Below are 14,091 nucleotides of genomic sequence, written 5' to 3'. Positions count from 1 at the left end.
GCCATTCAGGGCATAGGGTAGGGGATGATTCTTCTGAACTGCCAGAGCTGAAAACTTGCAGACGTTCTGGGAAATGAGCTGCTATTGATGCTTCCTATTGTACACTATCACCACTGCTACAATCAAAACTCAGCTGTAGCCACGGAAGATAGAGCCAGAAAAAATGTGATTTTCCGGAGCCATTCTACCTAACCAAGCCACCCTTAATTGACCAAGTTTCTTCCCTTCCCTATAACTCTCTTTGAGCTTTATTCTTTTCAACATACCACACAGGAGACTGACTTATTTTTGATCACTCTCTAGTTTGTCTTGGAGGTCTTTAAGCCAGCAAGTCTGTCAGATAAAATTACATCCACGTGCTGCCATTTATGATGTCTTTTTCACTTGAAGGTCTTGAGGTAGAAAAAGAAGGTTTTGGACATTCAGCCGTGATTTTTGCATGTCTGATGCAGACTTGGAGCACTGACCCTTACTAGGCTGTGGAGTATCTGGCAATCCCTGTGAGCATTCTTATGTTGGTACAATAAATCCAGTGGTTCTGTGATGCACCAGGTCTCTGTGGATATTGAGGGCATCCATACAATCAGGCTTCTCTGCAAGCCCAGTATTTCCAAAGTTCCATCCAGCTCAGGGTTATATTCCTGTGATTCCTTCCAATACTCCAGCACATGCAAGTGAGCCTGGATTAGACTGTTTTCTCCATCAGAATAATTTTTTTTTAAAGAAATGTTTGGTTTTATTAGAGAATAGGTAAGATCTGGAAGTCAGGTTGCATTTCCTGAAATTTTGCTGTACTTGCAAATTGTTGCTAAAATCTGTGTCAATCAGGAAACATATTTGTATGTAGAGAATATAGTAATATTCTCAACAAGACTGGAGTTTCTAGTAAGCCAGCCCTTTTTGTTTCAAGGAACCTATCTGCTATTTTTCCTATTTGATTTTAGCTCTACTGATGAAAGCAAAGCTAAATATGTGGGTAAATACTCACAGAAATGGTTATTGGTTTTTCTGGATGCTTAACTCAATACATTGAGGGAGCCTGGTGTTTTCAAAAGTGACAACTTGGACAATTCTGAGAAATCCATTTCCCACAGAAAGTTTAGGATAATTATTCAGGAGTAATTCAGCACTTGGGCCCAAGGTGTGGTGATGACCTGCTCAGGTAATTTATTAGCATATGTACCTTAGTTAGTCTGATTGTAGGCATTAAAAGCAGTTGCACTCTAACAGCTGGTTAACTGATTGTGCAAATTTATTTGATTAATAAAGTCCATTTGCATTGTCAATATCACTGTCATAATGAGCCCCCAGTGGGGGTCTCTGATGGTTTACAGAGCTCTTTTTTATATCTTAGACAAATTGCATCTAAGTCAAACCTGAAATACACTGTAGAGCTGAAGTTGGGGATATTTATTCAGTACCTGCCTGATACGTGTAAGATTCAAAGTCCTTTTGCTTCCTGTTCATCAAGCTAACATTATGCACCTCTTTTCCAAGTGTTGCATTGCTTAAAAGGGAAGCAGAAATCTATTTCATTTGCTTTGTGGTGTCCTTTAAAGTTAAATACAACTGTAGTTTATATTGCAAAGAAGTGAATATGAACTCAGCTATCACAGGTTCTTAATATTTCAGCATAAAGCAGGTTTAAAGCAGTTTCAGAACAGTTTTGTACAATTTAAAAAGCACTGCCCCTTCCATAGACGGAATGGTATCTCACATTGCAAGCAGTTCAGGTGTATGTTTTGTTGGATGCCAGTTAGTGTGGCTCTGTACTCTTTCCTGTAGGATTTTTTAAAAACATTTTCAATTTAATATCACTCACTTGACCTCTGCTGCTCTGTTTGAGGCAGAAGAAGAAAATGGCAACCAAGTTCATTTTATCAGAAAGTCAGCTGTGCTTTTCTAGCTGTCAAAACACAATGTAAAGATAATATCTATGAAATTATTCAGGAAACAAGGTTTTCTATTTTGCCAACCAATACTTGAGAAGAAAAAGCTCTCTCACCGCATGTGCTGGCACCACAGAATAAATCTGCGTGACATATGACAAGCAGGAAAGGGCAGATCATTCATCATGGGGAGCACACACTGCCCTTGGATAGCATCCCAGGCAGTTCCCTGGTTGCTGTTGATGAGTTAGCACGACCAGAACTGCACCAGCTGAGTGTGCAGGAGGAAAAGCTGTGCATTTAATACCCAATAGGTGTGGCGAAGTCAAGCATACAAAAAGCCATCATGTCTTCAGGATACAGAACCATATGCAGGCTAATTGCAGCAACAATGCCTGGTGTCTGGCAACTGAAAAGAACTTCACTCCCAAGAATAGAAACATATATTAAATTTCCAGTTTTAAATGGGAAGCCAGGGGCCATTCCACTTTATTTGGTAATGAAGGAACTGTTTTGTTTTGGCTGGGAAAGGGAATAAGCCAATCATTTGCATTCCCATGTGCTTTTTCTGATAAAACCAGAAACCGGGAAAAGGGATAGGGTTAGTAATAAGGTCGTATTTATTTTGTGTGCTGTACTGTGTAGATACTGCTGAATGAAATTCATGAGTCTCTGAGGAGGATAAAGAGGGAGGTAAAGACAACTTTCTAAATGGTTTTCAAAAATAGTGTCCAAGACTTTTTTTCAGCAGCTTCTAATTAACACATTTCTTTTTTAATGCTGAATTATTCTGTTGAATCAAATGGCTTTGGAGGAAAGTGCAGTGTTTCCTCAGCATTACTGCAATCGTATTATTTTTATGTTAGGTTCCTTATCCTTCCTGCTTCGAGGCCAATGGCAAAATTCCAGTAGATCTTCATAAGGGAAGAGTCAGGCCATTATTAGTTTGCAATCCCAGGGACTGCAGTAACATGGGATGACGTCATATTTCCTCCAGGCCAAACCTTCCAGTTGCACTGGTAGTGAACCCAGCACTGCAGTTCCATCAGTGGCACCCAGAAGGAAAGTGTGAAGTCTGGACTGTATTTCATGTAACCACTACACACAAGGCTCACAGTGTCAGGGAAAACATTCAGGAGGTAGGAAGGGCCTCAGGAAGTCTCTATTTCAATCTCCTGATCAAGTCAGGGCCATGAAATCAGACCAGGCCTTTGAGGGGTTAGCAAGTTCATGTAGGATGCAAGGGAGGGGGATGTGGTACTGTGACACCCTTTCTGTTTGCTGTGTGAGGACTGGACAGAAGTCAGTCTGTGGAATAATTCTGAATGAACTAAAGTCTGATTTAAACTAATTCATTGATGATGATCCTCTACAAGCATCCAGATAGAAAAAGGTTTTCTCAATGGAGTTCCCTGCACTTGTAGCACTATTGTAGATCTATTTGACTTTTCTATTTTCTTCCTTATCTCTTTTCTCTTTTAGTTTTTTTTTTTTCCAACATGCATTTTTAAAGTATAAGTTTGTGAATTACCCTAAAAAACTGAGGATTTTTTTGTCTTTTTTTAAAATTTGATGTTCATGCAAGTTTTTGAGCAAGACTGTGCTTAAGTCAGTCTGACTGGCCAGATGCTGATGAGTCAGATAAGCAATGACCACCAGAGAAACACCACTTTGTAGAAAAATGTAGTGAGGAAGATTAGGGAGCTGTGAAAGCCAAATATTGCATGTGAGAAAGTTAAGTGAGAAAGAATTACTCAGACAGTTGCAAATCAGTGTGTTATGTGGCAAAAAAATTTGAAGTTTCCAGTTATGCAAAATTGAAATTTCAAGTAAGTGCAATAATCTGTCTCTCTCTCTCTGCATGTTACAGGCATTGAGCTGATCTGTGAAAAAGACATTGATCTTGCAACCCAGGTTCAAGAACTGCTGGAATTCCTTCACGAGAAACAGCACGAGCTGGAGCTCAATGCTGACCAAACTCACAAGAGGTTAGAGCAGTGCCTACAGCTCCGGCACCTCCAGGCTGAGGTCAAGCAGGTGAGAGTTTTCAACCACACATGAGGGGCTTGAGGGGGTTTTCAGCCATTACCTACATTCACACTGCTAAGCCAGTGTCTGCCAAGGGACAGACCTTTAGGTGGGCAGTCTAAATCCCCTTTCCTTAACAGTGCTTGATTTGCTGACAGCTTACAGAAGAAGGGAAATATTGTTTGCAAATAAGAAGGGGCTCTGCTCTCCCACGTGAGCCTGGTTTTGGCTTCATGAGTAGTTATGGGAATTCAGTGCAGAACTGACCATGTACCTTCTCAAATGGAGAAATGGCCTCAGACTCCAAGTGTTCTGGGAATATAATTATTTGATTTGTGACCCAGATTTAAGCTAAGGTGGAAAACAGGCCCAAAGCAAAGGAAACTGAGCTGTGAGGCCTAAGTATGACGTTATATTAGTTTCACCTTTTCATTTATTGCTATACATCTGTTGTCGTGCAGGAATCTTTAACATCTTCTGGTGATTTAAAAAATTCTGTCAGGGGTCTCTAGATCCCAGGACTTGTTTAGACATCTTTGTATTATTAAATTGCCTTTCTTTCAGATTTCATCCTAGCATAGGCAGTCATGTTCTGCCTCCCTTGGTTTTCCCTAACATTTAATTTGGATACCTCATGTTTCTTTGTTTTCCTTTGCTGCACAGGATAACATTACACTTCCTGCTTCCTAGTCCATAGGTGGCTTCACACTCTAGTGTATGTCTGTCTTTTTATTGAATGTTATTGATTTCATCAGGAAAACCAAGAATGTTTTTCCAGACATCTGGAATATTCAGTTTTCCATTTTACTATAAAAATAGTTGGGTTGCGGGGTGGTGCTGGGACAAGTGTCCAAATACTACGAGGTGTTCATGAAAGATATCTGCTCGTTTGTTTACTTAAACACACACACACTCTCTGAATGCTCAGTACATATGATCATAAATATGCACTTTTGATGACAGAATAACTGAGTGATGCTTTATCTGAATTGCTTTCTCATTGCCAGCAAAAGAAATCCTTCACACTCAGCAAATTGCCAGCACTAACAGCAAAGAAAACTACGTTTTCTTTCAAAGTCCACTTTGATGTGAATGTTTTTCAACTCTACCTAAAAGTAGCATAGAACTCTCCTAATTTTTATTTTTAAAATATGGTAATTTTGCATTTGTGATTATTGGAGATCAGCTTCTCACAAAGTTCTGGAGCTCTGTAGACTGCTTGGTTTTCTTCTGAAAAAAAAAAAAGAAAACAAACCAAGCAAAACTCAGAAACACTCTGTGATATTTATAACCACATCTTAATATGATTATGAAGTATATACTTTATTTTTTCTATAGGTTTCTGAGGTTTCTTATACACAGCTTAGCTAAGCCTGGAGGTATATGTGATAGATTTATGGTAAAGCAGAGCCATTTTTATTTATGACAGAAAGCAGAGAGGAGTTACATGTGTAGCAGAAAGGCTAAAGGTGCAGGTTGCCCACTTGTCTGGGATGGAGTGCAGTCAGCCCTGTGGCTGCTCCTGCAGCCATTCAGTGGCAGTGCAGCACTTTCTGCAGGTACCTGATGTTATTTGCCTTATTATCAAATATCTGCTGGTCCTTAACTGTTTTACAACTGAAATCTACCCAAAGGAAGTGGTTATAGGACTGAGCTAATACTTACTTTGAGAGAACAGCTGCCTTGAATTAGTATTTCCTTAACAGAGCTTGGGACCATCAGAGGCTTTGTTATTATGTGACCTCTCAGCAAACCAGTAGTGAAAAAACATTTTATTTGTTCAGCTGAATACTAAGCACCCCTTTGCTTGTTAACTTATAAATTACCACTGCTACAATCTCCCTTAGAAAGAGGCAAGTTAAAATATTTCTATGTCCTATCTACTTGGTTCCTGTAAATGAGTCATATTCCCAACCATTTAGTGAAATTGGGAAATGTATTGATTTTGGCTTGCAGTTCATTTCCAGTCTGGTCCAGGTTTCCTTCACTTTCAGTTTAGTGCATCTGAGATGATGGATGATCTCATTACCAAATTGCTCTTTCTCTTGTGAATGAGTTGAGATGTGGTTGTTGCAAGACACCTCCTGTAGCTGTGTTAAGTTCTGCTGACAGAGTAAAATTGGTCAAAGCTGCTACATGTACATGTGTTTGCATTTTGATATAATGGCTCATGGAAATAAAAAGTCTTTTAACTGTCTCTATCTATTTAAGTTTCATTTACCAGAGATTTCTGCTTTATATCATATGCACCAAGGGTTTGAATGCCAAGACAATGAATTGAAGTTTGGGGCCATTAAAATGGAACAATTCCAAATGAGATGTTCTGTGAACTGTTTTAGAGCGGAAATAATAAAGATCAGTAATTCACAAGGTCTTTGTTATTAAGAAAAATTCTGCCCAAGCCTGATTTTCCCTCATTTGGATCCTACTCATTTCTGACAGAAATGATAGAGCTTGGACTACTTACATAAAAGTAATTGCAGAATAGATTTGTGGAGATCAGTTTAAAAAAACAAACTTTAATGCTGTGCCTACAGCTGTTTGGCTTCTCTATCCCCTTAATTTATCTTTGTATGGTTTGGGCTTTTTTTTTTTTAATAAGTTTTGAACTTGACCTGATTTGCTCTAAGATACCCTCAAGGTGTCCCACTATACTTGCTTTCCAGGTTGTTTTGAAGTATATTTAATCCTTTTGATGTGCTTGTTATCCATCTATTTTTTGCTGTTTGGCATTAGATTTCCTTCAAAATATATATGCCCAAAGGATGATGGGAAGTAGTGATTTGAGAGACACTGAATATATTTGTTTTTTCCTAATCTAATGTCAAATAGCTCCTGGAAAACTGATGCAGTTTTAAACATGGTTAAAATTACCAGAAGCTGTCCTTGATGGTTGGGTCTGTGTTAGTAAAAGCTTCTGAAGGAAGCTGCAAAGGGTCTGGAGGTGTAAAAGATTCACTTATATTGTTTTGTCTTCTAAACTTAAAAATCTTTTCTTATCTGACTGGACAGGTATCCATAGCAAGGCCCTAAGTGCTTTTTAGAAACATGAAGGAAGGCATTCTGACTAAACTGAGCAGTTGACAAAAGCACTGCATGGTACAGAGCTCTCATTTCTTAAGGACGGCTGCACAAGGGGTGCCTCAATCTTTATTTTTCCTGTAGAGTCTGACTCCATGCTGAGTGAAGATGGCAGAGTTCCAGGGAAGAAATTAGGAGTTTTAGAAGAATTTGGTACTATTATTTAATTGCAGAGAATCCCTGTACAGGAGCATATCCTCTCTAAAGCAAATTGGAGTCAAAGGTGGGAGTTGTTTCAGAGTTGTGGTGGTTGCCCTGTTAAACAACCCATGCCTTAAAGTAAAACTGTTCTCCAGTGACAAGTGGCTTTTATATAAGATCCCATAAAAGTGTTTCTGCTTCTCTGTTATAAAAAATTGTTAGGATGTATAAGAAAGTCTTTGAAGATTTATTTAACTCCAGAATTATTTCATCATTGCTTCTGCAAAGCTGATAAAATCTATAATTTGTAGAAAATGTCTGTTTAAAGCTGTCTTTTAGGGTTGGGCTGTCTGCAGGTTGCTAAATAATGGTGAAAATATTAATACAGGAAATAATCACAGATGTCCTTTAGTCCTGTATTAGGAGCTTTTCTATATATTTTAATGAAAAGGTATTAAGCACTATATGAGTAGAGGTCAATTTGTGAGCAGGTCTTGTAAACCAGATACAAATGTGTAAATGCCCCCCTTCCAGCCAGTTCCCTATTCTAAACTAGGGACACAAGGGATGTCTCTGCAAGGCTTTTGAACTTAGACTTAAGAAGCTTTGGTTGTGCAAGTGAATTTTTTTTCCTTACTGTATGTTAACAACACAAGTAAGAGAGAAACACTACTATGAAAATAGCCAATGCAAATCTCAGATTTCAATGCCAGACTTCTCAAAGTAGAAAAGGGTCACTGTGTAAATGCTTCCAAGAAAAATTTGCTAGTGCTTGGGTGCTCCGTGGGCCTGAAAAAGGGGATGTAGGAACCCCAGAATGGGTGTCCAACCCCACGCTCTGGGGGAAGGAGAGGGGGCAGCTATGCAGGGGTGGCAGCAGACTTGGTCAGGAGCGGTGCTGGCAGCATTGCTGGCACATGGAATCCACCAGTCCACCTGAACTGCTTTGCCCTGGATAATTTGAGTCTGCAAGACTCGAAAAGAGGGATGAATATGTGTTGTTAACACAAGAGGAAACCTGGCAGACTGGTTGTGTGGTGTCTCTTCCTAATCAAGTTGCTTTGTTTTAAGACTGAGTTTCCATGATGTTTCACTATTTAGAGGCTCAGATATTTGTGTGAAATCTGTGTCAAACTGTCTGTGGCAGTTTTTGAAAAACTCAGCTGAAATGAAGGAAAGGAAAAAAATGCTGTATTTTTAGCATACACACTCAGTATTTTCTACATTCCAAATAGTCCAAGGCTGGTTGCATTGCAGTATGTAAAACATGAAAGCATGTCTTGCCTCGTGGTGTCCTCAATTCAGGTCTTTCCCAGGTTCAGTGATCCTTTGGTTAACTTCAGAGTTTGGTACCATGCAGTTGGTAATAATGCAGGGTTCAAGTCTGATGGGTTATAGAAAATGCCAGACAATACAATTTCCACATGATAACTCAACTGCTTTTTCTTTAAATGTGTGATGCATTTACCACAGGAACAATTACACCTGCTGATGAAAGAGAAATGAATGAAATTAAATATTCCACACTGTTGTACTGAGCAGAATGTAATTTTCTACAAATTAGGGTCAGCTACATGTATAGATGTCTCCCTTTTTTCTCCTAGGGAAAACTCATTTTTTACCCTACAGGAACTGAATGGCACTAACTAGGGTGTGATACATGATGTAGGGATGAAAAACAAAGCAATAAAAAAATCCCTGTTTCCTCCAGGCAATTAATGGATCACTTGTAGAAAATGATAGTACAAATGGGAAATTGCTATGTAGACTATTGCAGCAAAGTCAATTTTGGAAATCATGAGCTAAATTTAGGGCAGTGATTGAGCAGTCAGGATTTCCTGTGGATCTGTGGATTGGACTCAGCAACTTTCTGGCTTTGCTGGACTAATACGACACCTTCACAGGTAGAAAAAAGGCTTTGAGACACCACAGGAAAGAACTTGAATGTGTGCTCTGGGTGCTAATTTCCTAAACACGTGTCTTAAAATAGCAGAAAATGTTGCTGCTTAAATGAGTGAGTACAAGCTTGATGGATTAATTATGTACATTTAGGATGTGATTCTGCAGTCATTACAGCATGGATTGCATGTCTACAAATAATTTTAACATGTCTGAAGTAAAGCCTCTTGATTAAACACAAAATGCAAGACTTGACATTTTTCCTAGCTGTGTGCAGGTGGAAACTCCAACTGCATCTTAACTCCATGCCAAATGAATCCAACTGTGTCCTCTCCCTCCTCCCACTAAGCTCAGACTTTTGTGTGAAAGACACATAGGCAAGTGAAGCAGAAAGGTGTTACAAAATCTATGATTCCTGTCGGAAATTTGAAAAGATGTTTAAATTCAAATCTCCCTCATTATGCTTTGTGGTTTTGCCCCGGGGTATTTGCATAGGGGCCCATTCATTTTTGTGATCAAACCTTGAAAATGAGTGTTCTTTGCTATCCAAATATCCATGTAAAGGGAGATTAATTCTTCAAGCAATAACTTTTTCAATAAGATCTTTGCCTCTTGCGCGTCATTAAGACCTTATGCTAGGATTTCTTTCTGCTCACAGCTTCAGCCCAAAACCACACTTGTTCAGGCAGGCTGAAGCATTTTCTGATTGGTGACTGCATAAACCCTGGTACTGAAGCAACCTTTCAATGAGCACATCCTTTGTTTGCAGGTGCTTGGCTGGATCAGGAATGGGGAGTCGATGCTCAGCGCCAGCCTGGTCAATGCCAGCTCCCTCTCGGAGGCTGAGCAGCTCCAGCGGGAGCACGAGCAGTTTCAGCTGGCAATAGAGGTAACACCTACAACTTCACTTTGTTTCTCCTTCCCAGGTGAACATCACACAAAAGGTTATCTCGTGGGCATCAATTACTGCTTTCTTGAAGGAAGGGGAGGAATAGAGGCTTTAGAAAATCAACTTATCATTAAACTCATAATGTAGCCAGCGGCTAGTAGTGAAGCTATTTATTACCTGCAGCTAATTCTTCTGCTGCAGATATCAGCTTTTGCATTCATGAAAATGACACTCAGGCGTCTCCTGAAAATTTCTTTGATAAAAAAGTTAAGATTGAAATTCATAAAGTGATCTGAAATGGGAGAAGTTTTCTTTCCACATCCACAGTCCGGAGGTCATTCCACAGCATTCATTTGTGAATATTTTTTTTACTGGATAATTCTCTCATGCTAAATAATCTTTCATTCAGCTTTCCTTTCATGAACACCAGAAAAGAAACTCATTCCAACCCTCATCCTCAAACAACTTTGACAAAGAGGCAAGAGGGGCTATTTTTAAGAATGGACTCCTAAACTGCTTTTCCCCCTTCTTGCTCTGGAGTAACAACACATCTTTGTCTTGGCCCTTGGAAACTGATTGTGAGCCAACCCATTTGCCTCACTCACAGGGCCAAGAGGAAGGGCCCCTGCTCTGAGCAGCTTTCCTTTGAATGAGAAGGTAGTGAAGGGCTACGGTCTACCCTGAGCAGGGCTCTAAAAGATTCCTAATTAAGCTCAGTGCTTCATATAGCTGTTATTGTGAGCAAACCCTATACTCACAGAGTGTGCTCACATCAGTTGCTAGAAAGAGGTTGCTTTCTGGCATTGTTTTTTCCTGTTCCAGCTTAAAAGGTGTGTGTGCTTCCCAGATAATATCGATTGTTAGGTTTTTACAGAGAAAAGAACAGCTGAAAAATACCCATATACTTGAAAACTAAATCAAACTTTAAACTCTGCAAGTATGGAGATTTGAAGAGATGCCTGACTGGGGGTGGGAGGTGGGGGGAAGAGGAAGGGATGTCTCCTGGTAAACTTGAAGTTAGTCAATATATATTACAGTGATGCTAATAAGTATAAATCTCAGCTAATGACTTATTTTGATCCAGCTCTGCTCAGAGTAATGAAGGAGCAGCTGTTGTAGCTCCTAAAGGAAAAGGAAGAAGTTTTTTATTAATTCTGTATGAACTGACTGGTACCAAGCTGTGCTGACCACATCTTGGCAGCCACCACCAGACAGCAGTGGGGAACAAGACACCCACTGGCTGTGTTATCACAGCTTCTGACACTGGGGAAGTGCTTGCATTTGGTGGTGAATGCAAATTGCAGAGGGAGAAGAGGGTTACACCATAGTAAAGGGGAAATACGTTTTCAAAAAGAAAAAAAAACACTAGATTAAACATTTAAAGTATTTAAAGCTCAATATGGGGAAGAGATCAGCAAAGCACACAAGGCAGACTGTTCTCTAAATGCATTCTAGATGTGGAATTGATTTTCAGTTGAAATCCTTCAAAGTCTATTTCAAACAAGTATTACAATTCTGACATCAGTAAAGCAGCTGGATATTAAATTTAACCAGTTGTTCTTGAACATCTTCCTAAATTTCTGCCAATTATTAATCTCTTTTGTTTCCTAATATCTCTCTCTACATTGCATTATTCATCAGTTTATTGCCAGATGATTTCAAGCTTTTTTCCAGGTTCATGGCTTAGATCATAAAAATATCACATGAGAATTTGTCAGCAGCAGTTACAAATGGGACATACCACAGAGGAGTCTGAGAGATTTTAGGGCTTCTGTTCAGAAGATTAAAATCAAATACTGGACTTAACCATGTCTGAACACAGTTACTCAGGAGGCTGTGAAGGGATGGGGACTATTTTAGCAGCCCACAGAGGAAGACATGGTCGCCACTTGGTAGCTCTGAGAGGAGCTGGTATAGGCCAAGGAACAGGGCAGATAACTCAGCCCTGCCTGTAAAGTGGCTACTGACTAAACTGGGGAATGGTGGAGGGAATGGTTTGACTCTCCCCAGCTCTGACTTAAAGGTAGGAGCATAAGTCTGATCTCCAGTATGAGTGACTTTCAGAAATGCCTCTTGTAGGGGCTGCTACTTGTGATGAAGTTCATGCCCTTTAGTAAGACATCTTATTTTCTGGGATTGATGTTTTGAACAACAGCACAAGTAAAGCTGCTGATGCCAGGTAGACTGCCTGGCAAGAGCCAAATTAGGGTGATTAGACCCATAGTTTGCCAACTGTTTAGAGTTTGCTTTTGGGCTGTAGATTGTGTGGGATGCAGTCAGCACTGAGGCTGGGTGAGAGCTCAGTGAGAGCTGCCTGCACCAGGCAGTCAGAATGGACCCCTGGGAACCCCACCCCACGTTACTGCCTAAGGGACAGTAGCTGACCAGTGGAGCCAACCCATCTTAGCAGTGTTCCAAGCTTTATTAACATGTTGCAAGTGTGTGTGAATAACTGAAACTAAAATGCTTTGCTTTCAGTTAACTAAAGATAATTCTGAAAATATTTCACTCTCTCGCATCCCCATGCTCACGCCTCACTTCACCTTTCTACCATACATCTGGCACATCTGTACAACCTCTCTTTCCTCCCCTCATACACAGTCCCTCTTTCATGCCACTTCCTTACAGAAGACACACCAGAGTGCCCTGCAGGTCCAGCAGAAGGCCGAAGTGTTGCTGCAGGCTGGACATTATGATGCTGATGCCATCAGAGAATGTGCCGAGAAGGTGGCCCTGCACTGGCAGCAGCTGATGCTGAAGATGGAGGACAGGCTCAAACTTGTCAATGCCTCTGTGGCCTTTTATAAAACCTCTGAGCAGGTGAGCTGCACAGTGCCATTTCTGAGCCATAGTAAACCAAGTCTGAGTCAGTAAAAATTATTTCTTTGACAAGTATTGCAACACAAAAAAAAAACCAAACACAAACAAAACATAACTCTTTCCCCCCTCAAAAAAAAAAAAAAAAAAGACAAAAAAGGAGCAGCAAGCACTTTGTAATAACTTGCATCTCAAAGTTTTCAGTGTAGCAATGTAATTCTTGAAGGTGCTATTTTTGTTGGGTTTTCTTCAATTTTCCCCTTTCAAACAGGAATAGTTTTTAAAATCTCAACACTTTTGTTTTAAGTTCTCATGATACTTAGTTTTGAGAAATATAAATCTGCTTTTCCTTGAGAACCAATTGCAATTAATTAGTTGTTACTTTGTGAGCCAATGTTTTCACTAGTACTTAAATTACCACCATGCCAGAAAAGATGCCAAGATTTGAAGGGATTTCTCTTAAATCCACCTGCAACACAGATAATTACAGCAGGAGCCTGTTACATGCTATCCCAACTCTACTTCATTCCAGGTGTTCATGAATTGCAAAACACATTTCAGTTGGCTGCTGGCATGGTGGGATTATTCATCCCTTGCACAAGCAGGTGCCCTTTATGCTGTAGTCAGTGAGAATTAGTGTCACAGTGTGGCTACTCAAGCAGCCTTGCCTGATGTCATTTACTGCAGCCAGGCAGTTGGTGTTAGCAGGGACACTGCAGGAACCTGTGGTTTTACACAAAAGGCAGCAGTGATTGCCAGGACATTTGCTATTGTTGTTGCCACACAGATCCTCAATTAGAGAACCAGACATGGGAAGATTTTTAACACAACTAGCTATGTCGTTAGGGAAAGAGTGTACTTTTCCTTAACTTGGAGGCTGGAGATGATCCTTGGGCCACTTTTTGGTGTCATTTGTTTAATGTATTTTTAAGACTGTTTAAGAGGAATTCATTCCTTATAATTAATGTATTTCACTGTGAAGAGCTTCAAACAGATTTACAGTCCCTGATGCATTCAAGATCAAAATGAATTACTGCTGATGGAGGAGTGTGAGAAATGAAAACTGTTAGGGGATTCATTAGAGCTTTAGACAGTTAAATGTACTGGCCAAAATATGCTTTGGCAGTAATTTATCAGTTTGGTGTCTCTTCCTGTTTCCAAGTCACAGACAAGCACACTGCAGTGCCCACCAGTTCATTCATTGGTTGTGTCTGTTCAGCAAATGTGCAGGGCCAAGATCGTTCAGACTTTGAATGCTCATGAACTCATTCTGCAAGCCTGTCATCTTCTCTTGGGCTGCACAGCTGATCTACAGTCCTTAAGGGCCTGCTCCATGACTGCCTGACA

The 14,091-nt window shown here is 40.0% G+C and overlaps 1 protein-coding gene across 18 annotated transcripts in view; it reads left to right on the top strand.

Annotated features, from left to right (window-relative positions):
- The window catches only part of KALRN (kalirin RhoGEF kinase), a 475,447-nt gene that overhangs the window by 308,570 nt on the left and 152,786 nt on the right, over positions 1-14,091 (top strand). For 16 of the 18 annotated variants that reach the window (XM_068195349.1, XM_068195340.1, XM_068195343.1 and 13 more), the window contains 3 exons: positions 3,760-3,926; positions 9,808-9,927; positions 12,529-12,747. In XM_068195349.1, coding sequence (XP_068051450.1) covers positions 3,760-3,926; positions 9,808-9,927; positions 12,529-12,747 — 506 coding nt within the window. The remainder of the gene's footprint in view (positions 1-3,759; positions 3,927-9,807; positions 9,928-12,528; positions 12,748-14,091) is intronic. The other 2 variants (XM_068195344.1, XM_068195342.1) reach the window with 1 other exon arrangement.

The sequence above is a fragment of the Anomalospiza imberbis genome, chromosome 7 (genome assembly GCF_031753505.1).
Source record: "Anomalospiza imberbis isolate Cuckoo-Finch-1a 21T00152 chromosome 7, ASM3175350v1, whole genome shotgun sequence".
Taxonomy (NCBI): Eukaryota; Metazoa; Chordata; class Aves; order Passeriformes; family Viduidae; genus Anomalospiza; species Anomalospiza imberbis.
This window is presented reverse-complemented; position numbering and strand designations above follow the sequence as displayed.